This window comes from Rattus norvegicus, chromosome 16, assembly GCF_021556685.1.
Source record: "Rattus norvegicus strain SHRSP/BbbUtx chromosome 16, alternate assembly SHRSP_T2T, whole genome shotgun sequence".
NCBI lineage: Eukaryota > Metazoa > Chordata > Mammalia > Rodentia > Muridae > Rattus > Rattus norvegicus.
Genome location: NC_141549.1, coordinates 26,913,324 through 26,938,778, shown reverse-complemented (window position 1 = coordinate 26,938,778; position 25,455 = coordinate 26,913,324). Strand labels below are relative to the sequence as shown.

The 25,455-nt window shown below is 42.9% G+C and overlaps 1 protein-coding gene and 1 long non-coding RNA gene across 3 annotated transcripts in view; one reads left to right on the top strand and one right to left on the bottom strand.

The window, feature by feature from the left end:
- The window catches only part of LOC148000503 (uncharacterized), a 106,243-nt gene that overhangs the window by 36,204 nt on the left and 44,584 nt on the right, over nucleotides 1–25,455 (bottom strand). The gene's annotated exons all lie outside the window — the stretch shown is intronic.
- Lpl (lipoprotein lipase) lies at nucleotides 1,403–25,237 on the top strand. Its single transcript, NM_012598.2, is given in 10 exon segments — nucleotides 1,403–1,679; nucleotides 8,106–8,266; nucleotides 12,258–12,437; nucleotides 14,505–14,616; nucleotides 15,569–15,802; nucleotides 16,482–16,724; nucleotides 19,219–19,339; nucleotides 20,820–21,002; nucleotides 22,120–22,221; nucleotides 23,818–25,237. Coding segments are annotated over 10 exon segments (1,425 nt in total). The 5' UTR covers nucleotides 1,403–1,591; the 3' UTR covers nucleotides 23,819–25,237.

Genomic DNA, 25,455 nt, shown 5'->3' with positions numbered 1-25,455 from the left:
TCCAAAGTCGTTCAGTGGGGCTTTGCTCTTGCCAGCTTTCAAGGTTGGCCACATGCTTCGGAGCCAGTAATGAATGTGAACGATGCCCTGTTTAAGGATCACAAATGCAAGTTGAGAAGGTGAGACATCGGGCTGGAATTCATCTACAGAACAGCATGTGTGGCTTTTATCTGATAGTTGTGAGAAATTTAAAAGGTGGGCTTATATTAAACTATATAGTTTTTGATCCCCTTAACCTGTGTGTGTGTGTGTGTGTGTGTGTGTGTGTGTGTGTGTGTGTGAAGAGGAGACCATATTAAAAATACTGAGATCAGTAAAGAGAACTGATTTTTTGAGACGGCTTCTCAGCATTAAGGTGGGGAATTTAATCTTTATGGTTTTCTCTAGCTAATCAACACCTTCTTCATTTAAAAAGATACTTGCAGATGAGCACAGTATACGATGTGATTTTATTTTTCTTGCTTTTCTACAAACATGTGCTAATCCACTTTGCAAAAGCTCAGTCTCAACCCTGGCAGAGCACAATTTAATATTAAAGCATCTACACAGTCATACAATGACAAGCCTAGTGGAATTCGGGATATTTCCATCACGATCCTCACCCTGCCCCCACACTCCCAGCGCCCCACATCCCCCTCACCCTGGAACATCGCTAATCTATGTACTGTCTTTGTAAGTTTAGATTGGTAATTTGGCATGCCTTCTCCCACTGAAAGTCCAGGATAGTTTACAATATTTGACCATGACTTTCTGCCTCTGAAAATAGATGTTATTCTTGAGTTTCTTACTGAATTAGAGGATCGAGTACAATTTACATAAGGTAAAAATTAGAATTATTAACTAATTTCCTTTCTTCTACCACAGAAGGAGATCCATATTGCCAACGATAAAAGGCAGACCGTGCAGGCACCAGGCGCTGAGCAATATGTGTCCTAAGGTCCCTTTGGCCCGTGGGGACCTGTATGTGTGTGTGTGGCGGGGGTACGTTTGAAAGGATCTTTCAAGTTTAACAAAGATTTATCAAAAGGGAGGGGGTGAAAGTGTTGGACACACGCGCTGTTTAAGAGCAAAACTTCTTCCCCTCAGAAAACTGATCGTAGACTACTTAACATAAATCAGCGTAAACCCCTCCTCCCGGCCTCTACAGGGGTCCCTGGGGAGCAGGTTCCTCTGGATAGGCAAACTGGAGCCTAAACGACAAGCAAGCTTTCCCTCCTGCCCTTTCCCCTTCTTCTCGCTGGCACCGTTGAGCCTCGTTACAGTGTGCTCAAATATTTGGAAGTGAATTTAGAGTCCTCCCCCCAACTTATGATTTTATAGCCAATAGGTGATGAGGCTTATTTGCATATTTCCAGTCACTTAAACAGCTGTGCAGTGGAAACGGTGTCAGACTCGATTCCTCCTCCTCCAAGAAATTCTGCCCCTTGTAGCTGTTCTGCCCTCCCCTTTAAAGGTTGACTTGCCCCGCGGCGCTCCACCGCGCTCTAGTCCTCTGACGCCTCCGGCTCAACCCTTTGCAACGCGGATCCCCGCCCGCCTGACTGCCCGCGCAGCGCAGTTCCAGCAGCAAAGCAGAAGGGCGCGCCCGGAGATGGAGAGCAAAGCCCTGCTCCTGGTGGCCCTGGGAGTTTGGCTCCAGAGTTTGACCGCCTTCCGCGGAGGGGTGGCCGCAGCAGACGGTATGTTTTTCGCGCCAGCTCCCCTCCACCTGCAGACCGGGACCAGACCACTTTTTCTCCATCTGAAGATGGGAGGGAGAAAGTTGGAAAGGACGTGCACTAAGCAGGCGCAATAGCCAAAGAGATTCCCGGGAAGGGTGGCTGGAGTGGAATCCAGGAGGAGGAAGGAGAGACTCTGCCTCCCATCACGCTGTGGCGACTCCGGGTTCCCGCTTCTTCTTCTTCTTTCTTTCTTTCTTTATTTTTTTCATTCTCCCGATTTCCCGCTCCGTCCCCAGCTCTCTCCCGCCGCCGGCCATCACAGGGAACGGCGGGGGCGGGGGTGTGACGCGTGGGATGGGGGTGGGGGCGCAGAGGTGGAGAGAAGCTGTAGTGATCGGTGGTAACCTCCTCATAGGCAGTGGGGCTGCTGAATGCAAGGCATGTGGGCCAAGGTGACCCTAACTTTGCTGGGACTACGGGTCAGACCCCTCTGTAGGCGGGAAGAGTGAACCGAGTGTGCCCCCATCGCGGGTGCGGGTGGGAGGACGCGTTGTGTGCATTCCAACTGCATAGGGCACTGTCGCTCTCGGCTATGGGCTACTGTGAGAGTGGGAATGCGCGGCGGTGCCGGGGAACGCATGGCACGGAGTCCTGGGAAACCGCGTCCTGTAAGCGTTCCTTGCGCTCGCTCGGCTTAGCTTGGTATTCAGGAAAGCCCAGCAAAGAGCCTATCTTCCAGAAAACGAGGCTCAGCCATCAGCAGACTGGAACCTGTGGCTTGGAGGTTGCCAGTTCAGCACTGTGTCCTATCCTTGCTGTCCTAGGAGAGGCTCGCCCTAGCTGAGAGCACATGGGATTTTCTAGAACAGTTAGCAGTTAGCAGTTAGGAGGTCGCTTTCACCATTATGGTCCCAAAATCGGTCATCTCCACGGCTCTGCCTGCTCTCTGCCTAGAGAAGACGACTAGGGTCGGTAGCAAGTTACTTTATGGCCTTGAAGTCCAGACCTGCCCACAATTGAGAAGTCTTGTTACTTGAACCTTGATTGAGCTAACAGAACACAGACACAAAAAAATGACTGAACTCAGCCATAAAAGGAGGCTGGAGTTTCCTTGTGTTGCTGCTGGTGGACTCGCCACCAGGGTGGTGTCCCCTGGAGGTGCTCTAAGGTGGCACGTCCGCAGCCTAATTCCAGTTTTAGTGGAGTCTATGAGTGCAGCTGAAAGCTAGCTTTTATTTCTGCGTATAGTTGTAAATGTCTTGTTATCAAAGGCGAGAGAATCGGTCATGGCAGAACTGCACTAAAGTAAGAATCTCGGGTGTTTTGAGGACACTGGGGATTCTGTCTCTGCTGTGGCAAGCTATCTTTCTACATAGTTTGCAACTCTGGTTAAGAAAATAGGAGCAAACGCTCAATTCATATTTCAGAAACTACACCACAGTATAACACGACTTTTACCGTAAACTCCCGTGGAAAAGGTCGTCTCCATTTTCAGGTTTTGCTTCCTTCAGAAGCTCTGGACCCAGCTTTTCAGCTGCTTAGTGTCACCCTTCTGGGTTTAGCCGCATGAGCTCTTAGGAAAGTTGGCAAGACTCAAAGTGCCCTGGGGCCCCTCCCTTATAGTTTGGTTTAAAGGGACACCTAAGTAATTACATAATAATCTTGGATTTTAGCCAACACCTGATTTTCCTATCAATAAAATGTATTGGAGGAATATTATTCCTAAGCAGATGTGGAATGATTTCCTCTTATCGACGTTCTGTTCTCTCTACTAGCACTTTCCTTCTTCTACAACAGCAGGCCAAGCCCTTTGTCCCACAAATGAATTCACCTAGGGTGAGACTGTGAAAGGCACAGCTTGGAGTGAACCCAGCTCCCCTCTAGGCTCCCAGTTTCCTTGTTCACTCTTGATGTTTTTCTTTTTTTTCCACGAAGAGTGTATGAGTTTGGGAGACATTGCCCTGGGCTTCTTCCTGGAGCCCCTGCAGCCTTTCCTGGCCCCAGGCAGGAAAGCAGAGAGCTAAGAGAGGGAGCATAGAGGGTCCGGCTGCATGAAGTCCTGTTCAGCCACAGTGCTCACTTGCAGGCTAATATCAGAGTTAAATACCTGGAAAAGAGCTCGACATGGGAGTGATTGATTAATAACGGCATTGAAAGGTGTGGGGGACAAGCGGGGGAAGAATCTCGGTGGAAAGATGTTCCGTGTGTTTGACAGAGTGTATTTTTAACACAGCTTCCCTTTAGCCCACAGCGTTATAGAGCGGGCTGTTATACTCAGCTGACAGCTTCTGTCTGTCAGATGGTCCAGTCCGGTCATTGTCCCCTTTCCTCTGGGCACAGCCTGTTTCCACATTGTCATCACCAAGGCTGCATTGTGATGTGTGTGTGTGTGTGTGTGTGTGTGTGTGTGTGTGTGTGTGTGTGTGTTATCTGAGACGGTAGCTGAGTTCCTCTGAGTCTTCATACACTCGGTGCTCCTTCCCTGATGGCGTTCATCCCGTCTTCAGTGTCACCTGTTACTTCAGTGCTGCTACTTTTCTGACAGCAGAACAGTCCCCTCTATCTAACCCCACCCTCTCTATGGTGATTTGACTAAGCCTAATTTCATCTCTGTGACTATTTTCCATATCAGGATATTTTTCTTTTCTTTGTTCTACATTACATTTGAGCTGTCTTTTTGGATATGTAGGAATAAAGGTTACACAGTAAAGGAAACTCATTACTGTCTGATTTACCTACATAAACACATCACCCCAGTGTGTGATGAGGGCCCGCCTGGGTGGTAGCAGTTGTAAGGGTATTATTTCTATACAGAATTGAAGCCTTTGAAAGGATACGCCTCTGCTCCTCTCCTTCCTTCTGATCTCCCTCACTTCCTTGGTCCTCTCTTCCTTTTCCTTCTTCCCTCCCTCTTGTTCTCACCCCTTCCTTTTTTCCAACGTGGTCTTAATTTTCCTAGGAAAATAGCAAAAGGCAGCCTAGCTGGATGAAAGCCGAGTCACTGATACATTTCTTGGTTTCCTTAGCAACAGTCACCTCGGATTAATCAAGCTCACCTGACACTGCAGTAGTTAACCGGGAGTGCACCTTGATGATGAAATCTGCTATGGAGGCGTGTCTGGGGTTCATCTTCCTACCTGTCTCTGCATGTTCTTATCAGTAGCTGCTTCAGGGACCACAGAGGTTGGGAAATCTTTAGGATATGAGACATTCTTAAAGGGCAGCAAACACTAACTAGCAATATGAGAAATTCCTCCTGTGTAGACTAAGCAGCAGAAAGATGTGCAACTTCACAGCTAACCTAAAATTGACAGCTGTTGCCTAGCTTTTTAAGCAGCACCATTTTAATATGAAAACCACACAGACACACACAGACACACACACAGACACACACACAGACACACACACACAGATACACACACACAGACACACACACAGACACACACACAGACACACACAAACACACACACAGACACACACAAACACACACACAGACACACACAAACACACACACAGACACACACACAGAGACACACACAGACACACACACAGAGACACACACAGACACACACACAGAGACACAGACACACACACACAGACACACACACACACAGACACACACACACACACAGACAAATACTCCCCATTAAAGTTAAAACGAAACTTTCCATGTGCAAATCTATGATGGTGGATGAATTCCTGTCTCTTTTCTCATCCAGCAAGTGGGTTCAATAGACACGCTGTCTGTATAGCTTCCACCCTAAGCCCTGGATCTCCATGTTAAACTGGATTTTTTTTCTTCATAGAAACATGCAAAGTCAGCCTTAATACTTTCAGAGATTACCCAGGGCCATTTCAAAGTCATCAGGGCCACTACCTTGCCAAACTCTAGGGTAAAGGAGGCCGAGAATGGCATTTCTGGAACTGTTCACTCAAGGTAATCTTCTGATGCAGCAATGCAAAAATGGCCAGTAAGGGAGCCCGTCTGCTGGATCGTTCGGTTGCCTCTGATTGACAAAGACTGATAATCAGGCTGGCTAGATGGCTTAGCAGATTAAGGCTGTATGGAAGCCAGATGACCTGAGTTTTATCCCCAGATGCCACAGGGTGGAAGGAGAGAACAGAGTGCAACCTCTGAATATATGTTATAGAGTGTGCGCATGTGTGCACATTGTTAGAGAGGAGGATAGACTATTAGAGGTGGGAAGAAGTGGCAATCAAATGAGGCTAATTTACTTTTAGTTTTTCTACACCACTTTCTCAAACTAAAATAATTTCTTGGGCAGAATCAGATTAATTAGGTTAATGGCACGCAATATTTTCTTTTGCCAGCTAGTAAGGTTAACAGCACTTTCTGGTTTAGAAGGAAGAAGAATGGCTGAGTCATCAAATAAGATAGGGGACTGCACAAACTCTTGGTAGCAGGATAAATTCCTTACATTATTAGGAGCTTTAAAGATCAGGAATTTAGCCCAGCCTCTGAGTTGGAGAAATGCATTTAGAGTATTTAGCAACTGTTGGGAAACTCATTTATTTCTAGCAAATGTAATTACTAAGAAGCATCTCCTCCTGTGTTTTAGGTGGTAGACATTGTGTGTGTGTGTGTGTGTGTGTGTGTGTGTGTGTGTGTGTGCGCGTGCGCGCGCGTTCGAGTGTGTGTCTGAGTGAACTTGTATGAATGATTGAATCACTGCTTACAATGAATCACGAAGACACTCACCTCAGCGTTTACACACAATCTTTAAGAAGGGAAAACCACCTGAGGAGCTCAACTACACTGCCCGCTCTTTCACTTCTAGCAAATCCTTCTGATTGTCCTTCTTGGCTCGATTTTGGCAATGTCAGTTTGAGGTTAGAGGTTTCAGTTTTTAGTTATTAAAAAAGGGAATATATTTATGTTGAGACATAAGTAGTGTCTTAATTATGTCAATTGTTCATTTCCTGAAAAATTTAAAAGAGAAACATTCCAATTCTTTCTATATATATTTTTATGTAGTAAATAGACATTGTCTATAACTTGACTAAAAATTAAGTAATTGTTCCTAACTCTTCTGTGGTCTTTTTTTTTTTTTTTTGAAAAAGATCTGACGGTATTGACAACTTACCAATTTTTTCTTTCTATAAATAATCATAAAGGTTTATCAGCATTTAGGTATATGTCAATAGTTTCAAAACCAAGGTTCACCTTCTCTCCTATCCAGGTCAAGACTCAGTGTGAAGAGGGAAAACAAGCTCCTTTTGATTCATGGTTTCTCTGTGTTGTCCTGGTTGTCGTGAACCTCACTATATAGACCAGGCTGGTCTCAAGCTTACAGAGATCTGCCTGCCTCTGCCTTCCTAGTGCTGGAATTAAAGGCACGCACCACCACCACCTCGCTAAGATTTGCTGTAATTTTAAAGGTCTAACTTCGTGTGAAACATTCTAAGAACAAAAGGAAGAGGAGAGCTACCTAGAGAATGTATTGCCTGTGGCTCACACACTCCATGGTGTCTTCGAACCCTCCACTCTCGAAATGGCTTGAGACAGCACATGTTGCTGTTAGGATAGTAAATGTTTCCCAACTTAACTTCCTTTAAAATTCTGTTAATGGGGGTCTGGGGGGGGGGGAATGGTCCCTCCTTTAGGTAAGTCTGATTGTGTTCTCATAGGAAAACCTTAGATAAATACATAGTAATCACATATTTAAAGAAAATGGAATAACTCAAAACCTAACAGTAACCACACCTTATGAGATCTGTGTGTTCTCCACGCAGTGTTCTCTAGGAGCATAAACTTTGAACTTGAACCAGAACTCCTGGGTGCTAGAGCGCCCTGTCTTTCCCATCTTGGCCAAGTCACTTGAGACATGATGAAATTCAGGAATTTCTACATAAGAGTTCACTTGTGTGAATTAAATACACACCCACAGGCTCCCTAACTGGACAAGGACTGAGAGCAAGGGCTGGCAGTCATATTGCTTAAGTCACAGTTAAGGTCATCTCTGTCTACACTATCACCAGTGGGACATTGGGCACTCTCTTGCAACCCACGGTTGTTTTTTTTTTCCTTCTTTTAAAAATATTTTATGTGCACATGCAAACAGTGTTTGCATGAATTCAGGTGCACACGTGTACATGTGCATATGGAGGCATGAGGTTGATGGAGGCTGTCCTTCTTGATCACTCTTTCACCTTATTCTCTGAGGCAGGGTCTTAGAATCAAACCCAGAGCTCGCTCAGAAGACCGCACCTCTGCCTCGGAAGGCTGCATTTTCCAGGCAGGTCACCACACCCACCTGGCATTTATGTGAGTTCTGGTGCTCTGGGCCTTCATGCTCTGTCCTCATGCTAGCACAGACTCATGTTCCTTTTTGAAAACCTGCTTTAGAAAAGTCAAGGGTGTTGTTGCCATCGGCTGCTTGTGAATGTAAAACCAAATAATCCCTTCCATTTCCTTTCCTGTAGGGGGAAGAGATTTCTCAGACATCGAAAGTAAATTTGCCCTAAGGACCCCTGAAGACACAGCTGAGGACACTTGTCATCTGATTCCTGGATTAGCAGACTCTGTGTCTAACTGCCACTTCAACCACAGCAGCAAAACCTTTGTGGTGATCCATGGATGGACGGTAAGAGTGGTTCTGGAGCAAAGGGTGATCAATGAGACCCCAGCTGTTGGAAAGCCACCATCTGTATTTGTCTGCTCTCTGACAGCTTCCTTCTAAACTTGAATAGAGGCGATCTTGGTTCATGGTAGCCCCTATAGTCCCAAATTCATTAGTCCTTCCCCTAGCTGGTGCCCACCTTTGTCTGCTACCCTTGGATCATTCATGGAGGTAGAAGAAGAATGTTCCACTCAACACTAGATAAGGATGTGTTACTGTTTCAGCAAGCCAGTGGAAGCCTGGCATGATCCTGATACACACAGGATGAGCTGCCCCAGAACCAGGAAAAGATTTGTTTGTTCATTCGTTCATTCATTCATTCACTCATTCGTTCATTCGTTCATTCATTCGTTCATTCATTCATTCACTCATTCGTTCATTCGTTCATTCATTCGTTCATTCATTCATTCACTCATTCGTTCATTTGTTCATTCATTCATTCATTCGTTCATTCATTCATTCGTTCATTCATTCATGCATTCATTCGTTCGTTCGTTCGTTCGTTCATTCATTCATTCGTTCGTTCATTCATTCATGCATGCATTCATTCTTGCATTCATGCAATCTTGCATTTGTTCACCAAAGGCTCTTTCCTAAAGTCATCTGTGAGAGTAAGAGGAGGCCAAAAGAGCTGCTCAGGTGCTTCTTGGCTGTTCTCCAGCCCTGTGATGTGATCATTTGTGCTCTCTAGGCCTCAGCCTACTGACGTAGGGTAAAACAAGGGGCTTCATATAGACTTCACTAAGGCGCCCCTGCTTCCGATGTGCCCCAGCTACAAACTTAAGGGAGCTTATCAGAGAACTGTCATGGAAGAAGGCTGAAGAACGTTCTTAGGAAGGTAGCTCAGGCTATAAAGTGTTTGTCTTGAAAGGCACAGGACCTGAGTTCTATTCCAGCACTTAAAAAATAAATAATTAAAAAGCAGGGCACAGGGGCATAGCCTTATAATCCCAGGGAGGCGCAGATGGATCTGTGGAGCTCACGGACAAGTCAACCTAGCTTCTTGGCCAATTTCTCATCAAGAGTCCCATCTCCAAAAGCAAGGTGGACAGCTCCTGAGGAACAATACATCAGGCTGTCCCACATGGACCCACCCAGAGACACGCACACACATAAAAAGGAGAGGAACAGAAATACAAGCTGTGGTTAAAGCTACTTGTTTAAAATATTCACAAATAGCCCCTCCCAAGTATGCCAAAGAGTTGCTTTCCATGGTCCTGTTCTGCGAGTATTTCAATTAACTTTTACGATTTTCAATTCCTAGTGAGCAGGTTGCATTATACATTAAAAATAATTTATATAAAATAGATGGTTAAAGATGCATCGTCTTCCTATTCAGAGGCAACTCTTGAACGCTATAGCTATATATCAAATTCCAATGAGAAGAATTAGGTAAAAACAATATACACCCAATACAGATATCTCTTCCCACACACTGAAGTGGTTTTGTTATTGTAATCATTTATAATCTCTACGGATATGTTGACAGCAGGATCCATACAGATGCTTCTGTTTTTAAGATATCATTTACTAGACTGAACCTAGTATGGTATACAGCATATGATGAAAGTCTAACTCCTAACATAACAAAAACTGTGAGTTATGTTATATATCTTTATATTTGAAGTGTTTGGAGACAGTTTCAATGTACATAGTATGGCCCTTCCCAAGAAGTTTAAGCTCACTTACGCATGGGAAGCAACCACAAGTCTCAACTCTCACACATCTCAGTCCGACCCCTGAAAGAATTTGGAGCTTTAGAAAGTTGCAGAGGGGCTGGGAGACTTTCCTTCTCTTGTGAAGATCTCATGACTAATGCAGTGTCTAGCATGGTGCCAGATGCAGCTCCTGGTCCTACTGCCTCACAAAATGCACCTGTGCTCTTCAGGTCACAGATGGTGGTGTTTTGAGTGCTAGCCTCAGGCGAGGTTGCTGATCAGGCCAGCTGTGTTTCCTTACCACACGACTTGCCTTGTCTGGAATCGAATACAGCCAGCTGATCCTGGCTTATCTGAGCAAACGCTGGCTGGGTTCAGTCAAAACACCTGCTACAGGCAGCAGAGTGGGTTCTGGTTCAGAAAGCTTGTCTGATACAAGCTTGTACGTAGAGAAAGCTAGAAAACAAGACCTTTTTTGAGTAGAGGACAGTGTGTGGCCTCCTCAACTCCTTGTTTCTTTCAACTTTATTTCATGTTGAATAAGAAAAAGGGTTGGATGAGTTGCTCCTGAGTTAATTCAAGTACCCAAAAGTGTAGGTAAGTTGGTCACCTGCCCTTTGCCAGACGGCCTAACTTGGAAACATTGATATAGAAAAAGGTACAGCAGAACCTAGAACAAACAGCTTATCAGAGATAAGCTTCCAGGTCACCCAAGGGCATAGACTCAGGGAAGTCAGGACACTCTTCTGTCAGGTCAGGAGAGCTGCCCACTCCCACTGGAGCTTTGCACTAGCTGGGTTTCACTGGGGGTGGGGGGTGGGAGTCAGGGCAGTTAACACTATGTTCTGGAGAAATGACACCGTCTTCTGATCTTCTATAGGAGCTGCAAAAGGGAGTCAGTGTGGTGGTCAGGAAGGGAAGAGAATAGGACCAGCTGTCCAGAATGGACAGTCTGCATGTGTTCAGTTCGTTCCTTCAAAGACATGCTCTCAACCCCAACTTGAAGTATCCTGGCTGAGACGTGTTCAAAGAGGCTTACCTGGGTTTTTGGTGGACTGACATCAGCTGCATATTATTTCTTCTTTGCTTTCTCTCCATGCTGAAAATAGTTGCAGAGCTGACCCAGCAGGAGATCAGAACCAGACTGGTCACAAGTGGGAATGTATGTGGGAGCTTCGAGCTGTTCTTTCTGTTACAGGTGTCCCAGGAAGGCTGACGTTAGTTTACAGAACTGATTAATAGGAGAGGTATAACCACAATCCGTATCTCTCGAACTGGCCTTGCCCCAGCACAGGGCACAGAAACTAGGTGAAAAGTTGTCTAGTGTAGGGAGTGACGTGAAGTTCATGTTTGGGTTTTTTAGTCTAATAAAGGCATAAACAATAAAGCAGGAGTCTAAAAGAACTCATCATTTAAGTGTAAAACTCCAGATGGAGTCAGTAGATTTGGGTATCCAAGGGTCCCTTTCCTCTGTTGGTTTTTGTAGGTCTTAATAAAAAGCACATTTGCCAAAGTGTTCTAAGTTCAACAAACAATTGGTAGCCTTTACTGCGGCTGCAAAGTGACCTGACCTTAACATCCTTAATAAATAGTTTGCAAGTGCAAACCTTTCTTTATAAGTACTGCATTTGCATCTCTTAAAAATAATCTTCCTTCTTCTAATTATGCAGCTTTGAATGTTGAGCCTTGGGCTTTCTCTGCACATGCAAGCCAAGCACTTCGCCACTGTACAATGGCCCTGGCCATCTTTCCACTTCTCTTTTTAGGACAGTCTCACTAAGATTCCCCAAGGCTGATCTTGAAATAATTCTATAACTGAGGCAGGTCGTGAGCTTAACCTCTATTACTCTCCAGAGCTGCCAAAATCAGACATTTGTCCAGCAGGCCTGATCTTTAAATCGACTCTTCTGGGAAACATTTCCTATCGAAATTAAAAGTAATTAAACCACATTTCTTTTCTAAAAGTTTATAATTTGGCTATAAATGTTTAATATGTTGACACTGAGCTTTTTTTTTAAATAGTGTAAACTGTTAAAGTCTTACTAATTGATAAAACATAACTTTTTAAAGCAATATAATTTCCGGTCTGCTGTTCCTGAGGCTAGCACTCTCCCTGGTATACTCACATTTGCCCTGGAAGGGGTAGGGATAGGAAAGTGTCAGAGGGCCCCTTGAAGCTTGACTTCTCAGCCTGAGCCAATGGACTTCCATGATAGTTTGTATTTTTCATTTCTCATAGATGCTTGTCATTTTGTAATGAATTATAGTCAGAAGAAATCCTGTGTTGTCTTTTTTAGGTGACAGGAATGTATGAGAGTTGGGTGCCCAAACTTGTGGCTGCCCTATACAAAAGAGAACCTGACTCCAATGTCATTGTAGTAGACTGGTTGTATCGGGCCCAGCAACATTATCCAGTGTCTGCCGGCTATACCAAGCTGGTGGGAAATGATGTGGCCAGGTTCATCAACTGGCTGGAGGTAAGACTAAGAAGAAGGAGCCTTCTGGGTGTAGGTTAAAACTCTTGGTTATAGCTAGACGAATGACTGATTTATTTTATCTTACTGCCTTTTCTCTAAGAGCTAACGTGTTTTCTGAAGCATTTCAAATTTTCACAAGAGCATCTTTATGTTGTGACAGTGTCTTAGCTTGGGTTTTATTGCTGTGAACAGACACCATGACCAAGGCAACTCTTGTAGTGGACAACATTTAATTGGGGCTGGCTTACAGTTTCAGAGATTCAGTCCATTATTATGACAGAAAGCATGACAGCATGGGAGCAGACATTATGCTAGAGCCAGGAGTTCCTAACTTGATCCTAAGGCAGTCCAAAGGGCTTCTTCAGGCAGCTAGGAGGAAGCTCTCTTTGCCTACCTGGACAGTGACACACTTCCTCCAATAAGGCCACACCTCCTCCAACAAGGCCATATTTCCTAATAGTGCCACTCTCTGGGTCAAGCATATTCAAACCACCACAGGTAAGAATGACAAAATTAGACAGCCAATAAATCATCCTGCACTGACCTGTCCTTTGATATTTTAGTGAACAGATCTGCTGGGACTAAGAACCACGTGGGTAGCATAAACAAAAGCCCTGCTTTTTAAGACAGGAAAGACGCCATGTTCAGCTGCCTCAGTCCCTCAGCTGGCTGGCATGTGTATTTGTATCCTGCTTTGACTCTTGTTCGAATACCAACCTTTAACAAAATAGTTAACAGTGTTTGGCTCTTAGAGTAGCTGAGATCCATAGAGTCACCCTCCTGGCTTGGGGCAGGGATGAACTGAGACAGAAAGAAAGCTGGGTGGACATAGAGGACATGAGATAAGGTCTGGAATTGGAGTTGCCTACAGATTTTTTTCCCCACTTCCTTCTTTTGGGGACCACATGCTGGGAGTTAATTTTAAGGTTTGTTTGCTTGTTTTTGCTTGTTCATTTGTTTTGTTTTTGTTTGTTTCTGAGCTAAATAGCTAAAGATCTATTCACTGAAATATCAAAGGATGTCGCAGGACTGGATGATCTATTGGCTGTATAATCTAGTCATTCTTACCACAATGTAAGCTAGTACTCTTGTAAAGAGTTATATCAGCCAGGGAATCAGATGCAAATATCTATGCTTTGTTTATTGGATTAACCACCGAAAAACAAAAGTTCTTTTCTTGGCTTTTTTGTTAGTCACACAAATGAACTTGAAAGAACTAGGTTGCTTCCCCGGGTCAAGCTTCTTCCTTGTTGTCATAGTTAATTTTCTATTGATGCGATAAAACACCATGACCAAGGCAATTTAGAAAACAAAGCATTTAATTTGGGGCCCAGGGTTTCAGAGGGTTAGAGTACTTGACCATCAAGGCAGGGAGCATGGCAGTCAGCATATGGGCATCACATATGGGCTTAAGTGCTCACATCTTAAGGTACAGCCACTGGGCAGGGTATGGGCTTTTGAAACCTCATAAGCTACCCTCTAGTGACACCTCCTCCAACAAGGCCACACCTCCTAATGCTCCCCAAACACTTCCTCTACAGAGGGCCAAGCATTTAAATACATGAGCCTCTGGAGACTATTCTCGTTCAAACCACCACAGCTGCTGATGCAGAAAACGGAGTCATCCGTGTCTGGGATCTCTTCTCATTTTCTTTTGTCTGCTTTAGTCATGGCTTGGCCAACTTCAAGGAATAACAGGATGCAGGATATTTGGACAAGCAGATAATGTGCAAAACTTTAAATATACACTTATATATTATATCACATTATATATACATGCATATATCTACTATGTAGTACATATTTATAATATATATTTTAGATGTTTGAAAATATATATATATATTTAGATGTTTTAGAAAATTTCCTAGTTTCAAGTTGTCGTAAAGGAAAAAGTCTCAACCCCACAGAGTATTTGTGTCTTTTAGCTATAACAAGAAATCACTAAAATTCATTTACAGTAGTGCCGAATTTTTTTAAACCGACATTTATGTTCATTTTTACTACTTTTAGTTTTGATGTTTGACTAAGAGCTACATCAAAACCTTTTTCATTTATTCTCCCCAGGAAGAATTTAACTACCCCCTAGACAATGTCCACCTCTTAGGGTACAGTCTTGGAGCCCATGCTGCTGGCGTGGCAGGAAGTCTGACCAACAAGAAGGTCAATAGAATTACTGGTAAGAAGCATTTTGTTGTTTCGTTTTGTTCATTTATCACAAGAAGCAACGTGAGCATCATTCTGAAAGAGAATCAGAGCTGCTTCCATTAGATACCCATGTGCACGCTGTTGGGAACTTGTGCCCAATATTCATCATCTCTTGTCTGAGGTCCAGCTTTCCACCTACTGACTGTGGCACAGGAGTAGACGAGAACATTAAGCATGGAGACCCACACGTTCCTCTGAGAAAGAGTTCTCACCTTCCTCTGTTCCATAGATGTCTCCCTCTCAAATAGCACCAGGGAGACTAACAAGGACTGATTCTAGAGAGTTTTGGAATAAGACAGTTATCTAGAAAGTGGTTATAAATGGTTTGGTGTAGAGAGAGGGAGAAAAGAATTGATCAGTGAGTGATTGTAGGTCTGAGACCTTTAATCTCACAAATAACCTACAAGAGGATATTAGGCCACTAGGTGTGAAAAATTTCTGTAGACTGGCCAGTTGAAGAGATGCATGTTAGGCCTGATGGTGCATGCTTGCAACACTAACACTCAGAATGTGAAGGCAGCAAGTTCAAAGCCACTGTCAGCTACAGTGTGTATTTAAAGCCATTCTAGTAACTGGAGCATCTGGAGAAAGGTGGAGGGTGGGGGAGACTTAAATATGTGGGCCACACTGGCGTACATCTGTAATCATAGCACTGTGGAATTTTAGGCAGGAGAATCAAGAGTTTGAGGCTAGCCTTGGAGGATGAGAAAGAAGGAGAGAGAGCAAGAAAGAGGGAGTGGGTGAGATTCCATTTTAGAAGTAGCTATGCCTACTTTTTTGACTCTTAGCCACTGAAAGATCCAATCTTGAAGCTGATAGGAATTTCAGACTTCCAATTACACCCCAAAGAGCAGATGCTGATGCGAGGATTGAACTTACTACAGACTTTAAAACTCCATGTGACTCCTTTCTTTCCCCCCAAGGCTTGGATCCAGCTGGGCCTAACTTTGAGTATGCAGAAGCCCCTAGTCGCCTTTCTCCTGATGATGCGGATTTCGTAGATGTCTTACACACATTTACCAGGGGGTCGCCTGGTCGAAGTATTGGGATCCAGAAACCAGTAGGGCATGTTGATATTTATCCCAATGGAGGCACTTTCCAGCCAGGATGCAACATTGGAGAAGCCATTCGTGTAATTGCAGAGAAGGGGCTTGGAGGTGAGTAAACTACAAGTCACTTAAATGTGAGTCTTGAGGCTTAGGCCCCGATGACCTTGTATCCTGTTCCCTGCCTCTACAGTATGTCGTTTCAATACACACACTTGTGGGGAGGGAAGATGGCTCAGTGAGTAAAGCACTTGCCATGCATGTGTAAGGACCTAAATTTAGATAACAGATCCCACATAAAAGCCAGATGTACCAGTGTTTGCTGTAATCTGGACACAGTGAAGTGGGAGGCAGATAGGAGATTCCCTAGAAGCTTGCAGGCCAGATAGCCTGGGTATGTCAGACAAAGTGGAAGGCAAGGACACAGTTTGTCCTCTGACCCCTCAACTACTAATTTAACAATTATTCCCCTTATTGTGTGGTTTCTGGAACTGTGCTTTTAGGAGCCTCTAGAAGTGGTAGACATTTTCAATAAAGGGAAATTTGTGTTAAACTAGAGGGAATTAAGTTCTCCCTCAGGTGTTGTCTATTATGGCTTTATAATCATTCATAACTATAAAATGGCAAGGGTCAAAAGTTCTTGTCAACTTCTGATGGTCAACTTGACAGTTAAGGAGGGGGATGAGCAGTTGCCACCAAGAACACATCCTAAAGCAGAGCCTGACACCGAGTCTGACCTCGTGCAAGGCCATTTCTGGAGAACTGCAATTTCCCATGTCTCTTTGCCCAGATGTGGACCAGCTGGTGAAGTGCTCGCACGAGCGCTCCATCCATCTCTTCATTGACTCCCTGCTGAATGAAGAAAACCCCAGCAAGGCATACAGGTGCAATTCCAAGGAGGCCTTTGAGAAAGGGCTCTGCCTGAGTTGCAGAAAGAATCGCTGTAACAACGTGGGCTATGAGATCAACAAGGTCAGAGCCAAGAGAAGCAGTAAGATGTACCTGAAGACTCGCTCTCAGATGCCCTACAAAGGTAAGCTGGAAGCTATGGGAAGGAGGGGAAATTGTTTAGTGACATCTCTGTTATCATGGGCCAAGTCTGTCTATTAGAATTGCTAATGAAGTGATGTTACTAAGACTGGAAGCCTCACTTGTGCCTCTGTTAATACAGAAGGGTTTTCACTAGTTCATTTCATCTAGCTCTTGATTCCCACACTAGCAAGAGCCCAGAGCTCAGCCTTGAATTTGCAGCCAGCCTTCTCTGTAGCTGTGACCAGCCATTAGTACTGGGAGAGAGCTAATTTGGAACCATCACTCTGAGATTATAAACTCTAGGCCTTTGGCCCAATTCAGTGTACCACTTGCTTTTGTAAATAAAGTTTTATTTGAATATGGTCAGACACATTTATTTCCATATTATCTAAAAAAGACCATGTAGCCAACAAAGGCTAAATTAGTTGCTCTCTGGAACTTCATTGGACATTTGTCACTTCTAAAATTTGCTTTACACAAAGTCACAAACCACCAATTCAAATCTTTCAAGTGTCTTAGTGGGGGTTACTATTTCTGTGATGAAATACCATGACCAAAGCAACTTGGGGAGGGAAGAGTTCTTTCTGCTTACACTTTCACATCACTGTTCATCATCAAAGGAAGTTAGGGCTGGAACTCAAGCAAGACAGGAACCTGGAGACAGGAGCTGATGCAGAGGCCAGGGAGGAGTAGAGCTTAATGGTTTACTCAGCCTGCTTTTCTAAAGAACCCAGGATCACCAGCGCAGAGGTAACGCCACTCACAATGGGCCTGGCCCTCTCCCATCAATTAAGAAAATACTCTACAGACTTGCCTGTAGAGTGATCTTACAGAGGTATTTTCTCAATTGGGTTTCCTTCTCTAAGATGACCGTAACTTCTGTCAAGTTGACATAAAACTAGCGAGCACATTAGGGAAGCAAGATGCCGAGTTATAAGTCCATCTGCCCATGAACTCATTTCAAACTTGAACTTAAAGCTTGACCAAAAGACATACATGGGGAAGGAAGGTTGCATGCTAAGATACATCTGGTGTCAGAGACCGATTTTGGACAAGCTGCCTTTGGCAGAGCCCTGGTTGAAGCCTGAAGGAAGGGCACTTATTAAATAGCTTTCCCAGATAAAATATGTCTGTAGGTATACCAGGTGGCTCCGATATTGGAGCATATGGCATTCAAAGAAATCTTGAAGGCTGTGAGAGAACTTCCATTTTCTCTAACTCTAGAACCAGGTGTGTGGCATGGAGGAGACCATACTCTAGAAATGGAGAGGCTTACACGGGGTCACCCAGGCTTCTGTCTGGACTTCCTAGACACACAAAAACAATCCCTAGCACCAGCCTCTCCTGTGATGACCTACAGCACTGCCTTAGACACCAGATGATTTATCTTTAGGTTTGAGTAATCATGAGGTTTAGTTGTTTGGTTTTTCTGTTTTTGTTTACTTTCATTATAAAATGAGCTATGAGGATGGCATAGTTGTTCCTGCCTGTAATACCCTGCCGTTGGGAGGTACATGAAGGAAGATCACGAGTTCAAGGACATCTTCAACTACATAGTGATTTTGAGGCCAGCTGGGCACACATGCACACATGCACACATGCACACATGCACACATGCACACACGCATGCACAACATCACTTAAAACAAAGAGCTAAACTTAATATAGATTATCACAAGAAACTACAATAAAATGTACTGAATTTTTTTTAGAAAAATAAGTATCCAAAGTAACATCAAAATCTAGTTTTGATCTACTCTTTGCCACTAGAGTTAAGGATGTTGGGTCTCAGCATAAGAGAAATTCCATTTAATAGATAGCAGTGTAATAAAAAATATGCATCGGAATCTTGGGGTACAGAAAGTAACCCTCAGAATGATCCCCATCTTGGTCACAGTAACTGTGTTTGTACTCAGGGTTTTGGCAGATAAGTAGAGTAGAAAAGGAAAGAGATACGGAAATTCCTGCTTCCTGATGGATTTCCTAAGTCAGGACAATTTGGGACCTGGCATTGGAAGACAGACCTCAAGGCTTTTCTGGTTGTTCACAGTAGTTCACTGTATTGTGTGTGCCACATGCCTCATTGTGTGGATGGTGGAGGAACAGAATGAGATGGGGCTGCGGGTGGTACAATGTACCCAGGAAATGGCAAGAAACAAGGCCATACACAGTAACAGTAACACAGTAGCAAATACCAAATATGTTTGGCACAGATGTTGAAATATAGGGTGGCCAAGGTCAGTGGAAGTCACAGAGAGCTTCTGGGTGTGTTTGGTTGGCAATTCAGACACAAGTGCACTATAGCCACACTGAAAAGCACATAAGGTCTACATCACTTTCAGCAAAAGCTGTTTCCGAAGCACTTCAGGTGCAATAGGTGCACTTCTTGTTTGGGTGCTCAGAAGACATGTTCTGTGAGTCTACATTGCTCGATCCTCTGGGAACCATGTTTTCACGAAGACTGACATGCCTTGTTCCGATGTCCTCCCCTACAGTATTCCATTACCAAGTCAAGATTCACTTTTCTGGAACTGAGAATGACAAGCAAAACAACCAGGCCTTCGAGATTTCTCTGTATGGCACAGTGGCTGAAAGTGAGAACATTCCCTTCACCCTGTGAGTATCTCTGGGACTGTCTCCAACCTGTGGCTAGGTCACAGCCTTGTTCCTTGCCAGAACCCTTGACCTAGGAAACAGAGGTGCTCACTATTCCTGACCTCCCATGAAAGGAAATTCTAGTTTAAAGAGATTAGAGTTTAGCTGGATATGGTAGATCATAGCTTTAAAATCCCAACACTTAGGAGGCATAGATAGGTAGATCTGTGTGAGTTCAAGGCCAGCCTGGTTTATGTAGAGAGACCCTGTTTCAGCATACCAAAAGAAGAAAAGGAAATTAGAATTCAGAAATGGAGATCTTGCACCGTTTTGTAAGAAAAAACACTGCTTTCTAATCTTTTATATTTGTTTACTCTATACAGGTCTTTTTTTTTTTTAAGAAGCACTGATAAAATAGTAAGTTCCCCAAAAAAGAGTTAACATTATGAAGTAGGGATATGGCTGGGAGGTGAGCACTTACCTTTGAATGTGGTCCCAGTATCACCAAGAAAAAAACAAAAAACAATTGTAACAGGAAGTCAGTTTACTAACATATACAGATAGATAGATAGATAATAGATAGATGATAGATAGATAAGATGATAGATAGATGATAGATAGATTAGATAATAGATAGATAGATGATAGATAAGATGATAGATGATGGATGATAGATAGATAAGATGATAGATGATGGATGATAGATAGATAAGATGATAGATAGATGATAGATAGATAGATAGATAGATAGATAGATAGATAAAGAAAATAGCATAAGTAAAATGCACATGGCAAAGTATTACTCAGTTTTGATTAGAGAAAATGTCATGATACCTTTTAATAATTCCTAAATAAGCACAGGTTTTAAAATGCACAGTGACTATAACGTGACTGTGCAGAACACACATCTACTGGTTGTATCATTGGTTGCAAGAACTTTTCATGCAAGGAAGACAGTGAGGAAATAATTTTCCATAGCTATGGTTACAAGGAATAAGGTTTCTTGTACAATGGATCCTTGAAGAAATACTCAGTGGGATGTTTTTAAAATTTTAAGTGTGGCATACTTATTATGGAATACATACCACCAGCTGAGTGTTAATTAACACTGAGGCAAAGGTCATGTGAGTTATGGTTCATCATGGCAATAAAATCAATTCAGATTCTAAAAATTAGAGTTCTTGGAAAGTAGGTAAACATGATTGTCATAGAGCGAAGAAGAGGACTGAACATATACTTTGTAGTCCAGGGAGCACATGTATAAGATAAAAAGAAATACAGGAAACTGGCATATGGTCTTTTCCCCTTAAGAACTGTACTAGTTCTTAGTATTAGGAGGAAAAAGGGTGTGCGGGATCTTAAGCAGCCAAATGCTGCTGACATTCATCTCTGACATGTTCTGCATTTTTAAAATATCATCCAAACAATAAAGCTATTTACATTTAGGGAGGAGAGAAGGCTGATTTCTAGAAGTAACCAACTTTGTGGAATTTTCACTCAGGCCGGAGGTCGCCACAAATAAAACCTACTCCTTCTTGATTTACACGGAGGTGGACATCGGGGAATTGCTGATGATGAAGCTTAAGTGGAAGAACGACTCCTACTTCCGCTGGTCAGACTGGTGGAGCAGTCCCAGCTTTGTCATCGAGAAGATCCGAGTGAAAGCCGGAGAGACTCAGAAAAAGTAATGGACCTGAATGTCCTCCCACCCATTTCGCACAGACTCTGTCAGTGTTTGGGGGGAAACCTTTCGGGAGCCTTCAACATGCACGTGGAATGTTAGGAACCCTCCTTTTCAATCCTGTGGGACCGAGTTAATTATTCCAGAAATGATTCAGGAATATTCTTTCATGGCCACACAGAGGAATTTATTGAGTACCAATTACACTTGCACACTTGGAATGGAAATGTTTGGACTTTTCTTTCTTTTTTTTTTAATCTATTTTTGCACAAATATAATGAGATATATAGGAGATGTGTATTTCACAGTCCTACACACAGTCTGAAGGTAAATTGAACCTTTTCAGTGACTGCAATTTGACTACCATCTATCACCTCAGGTCATAGTGTGAAACTTCCAATGTGTGCCATCATTTTGGTATTCAAAAAGACTGGGATTTTGGAACATCTGGGAATTTAGATTTTGGGGTTGGAGATGCTAGCCCTGAACTGGTCATGATGATTTTGAATGAGAGCTGGGATCAGAAGTGGGCAATCTACCTATTCTCTAGGACTATTTCTTGCAAACACAAAACAGTTACAAAATATAGAACAAATAATTTGCATAAAGAGCCCTCATAGAATTGAAATGTTTACACACTTGTCCAAGAATTTTGTGACCATACCATTGATAGGAATAACTCTTTAAGGTAGAATTGAGAAATTTGATAGTAGTAGTAGTAGTAGTAGTAGTAGTAGTAGTAGTAGTAGTAATAGTAGTAGTAGTAGTAGTAGTAGTAGTAGTAGTAGTCGTCGTCGTCGTCGTCGTTGTCGTCGTCGTCGTCATCGTCATTTACTTTTATACAAAAACTTGTAAGAAATGCTACGGATAGAAAAATTCTACATAGCCTCTGTTCCCAAAGCAGTTGAAGGCTGACTCCCTGATTCTCCTATAGCAGTCCTAAGAGGTGGTTCTGTAACTCCTCTGCTGGTCAGACCTGAGTAGCACCCTTAACTATTGGAAATATCACCACGCACTGTAGCTACCCAATATGGTTCCATGGATGTGACTGGCCTTGACCCATTTGAGCAGTTGTTCTTATTGTTCTGGGTGGCATGCTCACATCTACTGTCTTCCACAGGGTCATCTTCTGTGCCAGGGAGAAAGTTTCTCATCTGCAGAAAGGAAAGGACGCTGCAGTGTTTGTGAAATGCCATGACAAGTCTCTGAAGAAGTCGGGCTGGTGAGCATCTTGAACCAAAGCTCTTTAGGCATGCTCTTGAACTGGCATCTGCCTAGCTCTTTACCCTGCAGCTTCTCTAGTCACTATCTTTAGGGCTTCTCTCTTAGTTCTTCTTTCTTATCTCATGCTCACTTGCTTTTTTTCTTTTTTTTTAGTGCTACTTTTCCTTCTGTACTGTGCTGACATTCATCCCAGACACACAAGTTAACTTTTACTTCTTGAACCACCCACAAGCCCTCACTTCAGCATTTCCCACTACTGCAAGTCTGTTAGCTACATAGTGCTACCTGAAGAGCAGGGACCTCTTATGGCCATGGGTTCAGCCCAGGGTTCATACCTAGGGGTGAAAGCATCTCATATCAGCTGTAGCCACATGGTCACCTTCTTTCTCTAATAGCCACAGATTCCAGGACATAGGTCTCCCACAGGGGAGACCTGAACTGTGTCAAAACCCCAAATATGGGGAGAAAATGGCGTAAGAGTACAGGAAACTGTTCTCCTATCTCAAAACAACTGCTGGCTCGTCCTACATGACCTCTGGGGCTAATCCCCAATGGCAGCTGGCAGGAGAATCTTTCCAGCACGTCAATGCTAAGTGGAGACCAAGCATGTGACCTTCCACCTCCTTTCCCAAGCTCTGAGGATACGCTGTTTTTATCCCTCCCCCTCACTCTCCTGCCAGACCCCAAGTGCTAATAGGTTACACATATTAAAGGAAGATATTAGATAGTACTACAGAAGCGGTGAAACAGAAACAATGACAGAGTCACTGGGCAATAGAAAAAGCATTTGCTTTTGCTTTATCTTATTTTCTCCATTATAATAAACAGAAGTACCAAATAATGTTACCGTCTTCAGGAAAAGAATATTAAAGACTCTATTATGAGCACCTCATTTTAAATGTCCACTTAAATATAAGTATATGTGCTCACTATGGATAGATGAGGGAAACCAGACAAAAGCAAGGTGAAACCAATAAGGCCTTATCAGTAACATTTTATTTATAACCTTTGTCACTATACATACATGGCATTTATATGTTTTCATATCACAAACATGGGAAATACCTTCAATTATTTATGAGGTCCTCAGGTAATCCTGTTTCTAAGAAATTATCTGAGGTCTAATGATGTGCCTATGGTCTGTTCATAGGATTTCGAAACAACAGATACAAAGGAAGTCATTTCTTGAAATGCCCTTTAAATTTAGGATTATGAATCAGACAATGCTCTTCAGGGGTTTTCAACTCACAGACTCTCAGTCTAACATCCCCTGCTAACTCTTCAGAAGGCTCACAAAGAATGAATGAAGCAGGCTTTTCACTGTGTTTAGAGCATAGGAAAGCTTTGGGACTTTTGTCATCACGTGACCTGGTCTTCTTGAAGATGATGTTCCAATGGGGGCCTATGTATATGTGCACCAAGCGTGTCTACTGCCCCAGGAGGCTACTACTTTTCCAGATGTATTATCTGAACCACACAAGCTCAGTTCTGGATGTCACTTGGACACTGCTTCCTTATGACAGTGCTGGGAAGGGGACAGATTTGTAAAAGACAAATCGGATGATTAAATAGCCTTTCTTCTGTTTTTCCTCAGACACTGGACAAACCAACAAGAGAAGAAAGCATCTGAGTTCTTTGAAGACCGAAGAAAATGAAGTAAATTTTATTTAAAAAAAATACCCTTGTTTGGGTGTTTGAAAGTGGATTTTCCTGAGTATTAATCCCAGCTATATCTTGTTAGTTAAATAGAAGACAGTGTCAAATATTAAAAGGTGGCTAACACAACGTGAGGAACCTAATGGCCGATAGCATGTCCTCCAGCATCAGAAGACAGCAGAGAGGAGAAGCATGCCATCTTATATCCCTTAAGAAGGAATCATTTGTTCCCAACCATACAAGACTCCTTCATGTGACCCATTTGGTCATGGTCTAAAATTAGTAAGGGCCTCTTATTTTCATTAGATCTCTGAGGTTTTAAATTGAGACCTTCTCAAAGTTCTCTTGAAGTCTAATATAGACAACATTTTTTTGTGCTGTGAGTCAGATCCATTTCTTTAGCAGTTGAAACAGCTGGCCATTGTAACTAGTTCTTTTACCATCAGGATATAGCACCCCTACCAAATAAAATAAATAAATAAAGTGACCAGGGACATGTGACTTTGCAAAAGCAATGGACGACGTGGCTCGTGGATTCCTGACCCTTAGTCCCACCACAACGAAGTACAAGTCAGTAGAGGTACAAAACCTAGACTGAGTAATTCTTAGTAGACTTCAAGTTTTATGGCTTAATTCCTCTGTCTTTTAAAAACGTGTCACATATTATAACATTATTCTCTAGACAGATGTTGAAATGAGCTTGTGATTCAGGTGACATATGAATTGAGCTGAGAGAAAATAATGCCCTGGCTGATTTTATTTCTCTGTTTTGCTTTCTTGAGAAAAGGAATACTTGTCCCACTCCGTATCTGAGCCTGACCAAGAACTAAACTATGTACTTCAGGCTTACCTTGAACTCTCAACCATCCTGCCTTGGCTTCCTGAGTGCTGGGAGCTTGATAACCATAATTTTATTATCAGATTTTTCTTAGTCATTTTCACCAATAGAACACATTCAATGCCCAATCGTTAGCATTTCGTTTGAGACTCATCTTGACCGTACCTCTGTCACACGTCTAACACATCACATTAATTTCTAGTTTAGAAGTGATCAAGTTCAAATTCTGCACTGCGCAAAGTACAAGTTTTAGAGCAGGACCATTTTTTTTTTACCACGTAAAAGTCGAAATTACTAGGAAATGTGTATATCGATGCTTGTACACTGTTGCGTGCAAAGTGAGGAGCCTTCTATTGTGATAGCCATAGACAGTACCAGGCTCGTTGCCGCTCTTTTGTTTTACTATAAAAAAATCAATAATGAAGAATTATTTATGAACAAGATCTCATATGTTCAGATTGCTTTTACTATTCATCAATATAAAATGTTAAAAAAAAAATAAAACAAGTTCTATCTCAGAGGCTGTTGCTGGGAACAGAAACTGTGAAATGTGTGGGTATCTGAACACCTACACACAAGCAAAGCCCCACAAGAGTCTTTGTCATTCAATGTCATTCAGAAAGGAAAGAGTCAAGAGATATACCATAATATGTCAGAGAAGTAGTTCCAGATATGCTGGAATGCTAGCCCTTGCTAGGAGAAAGTTGGTTGTGCCTATGTAATATAGGACAAAAGTGA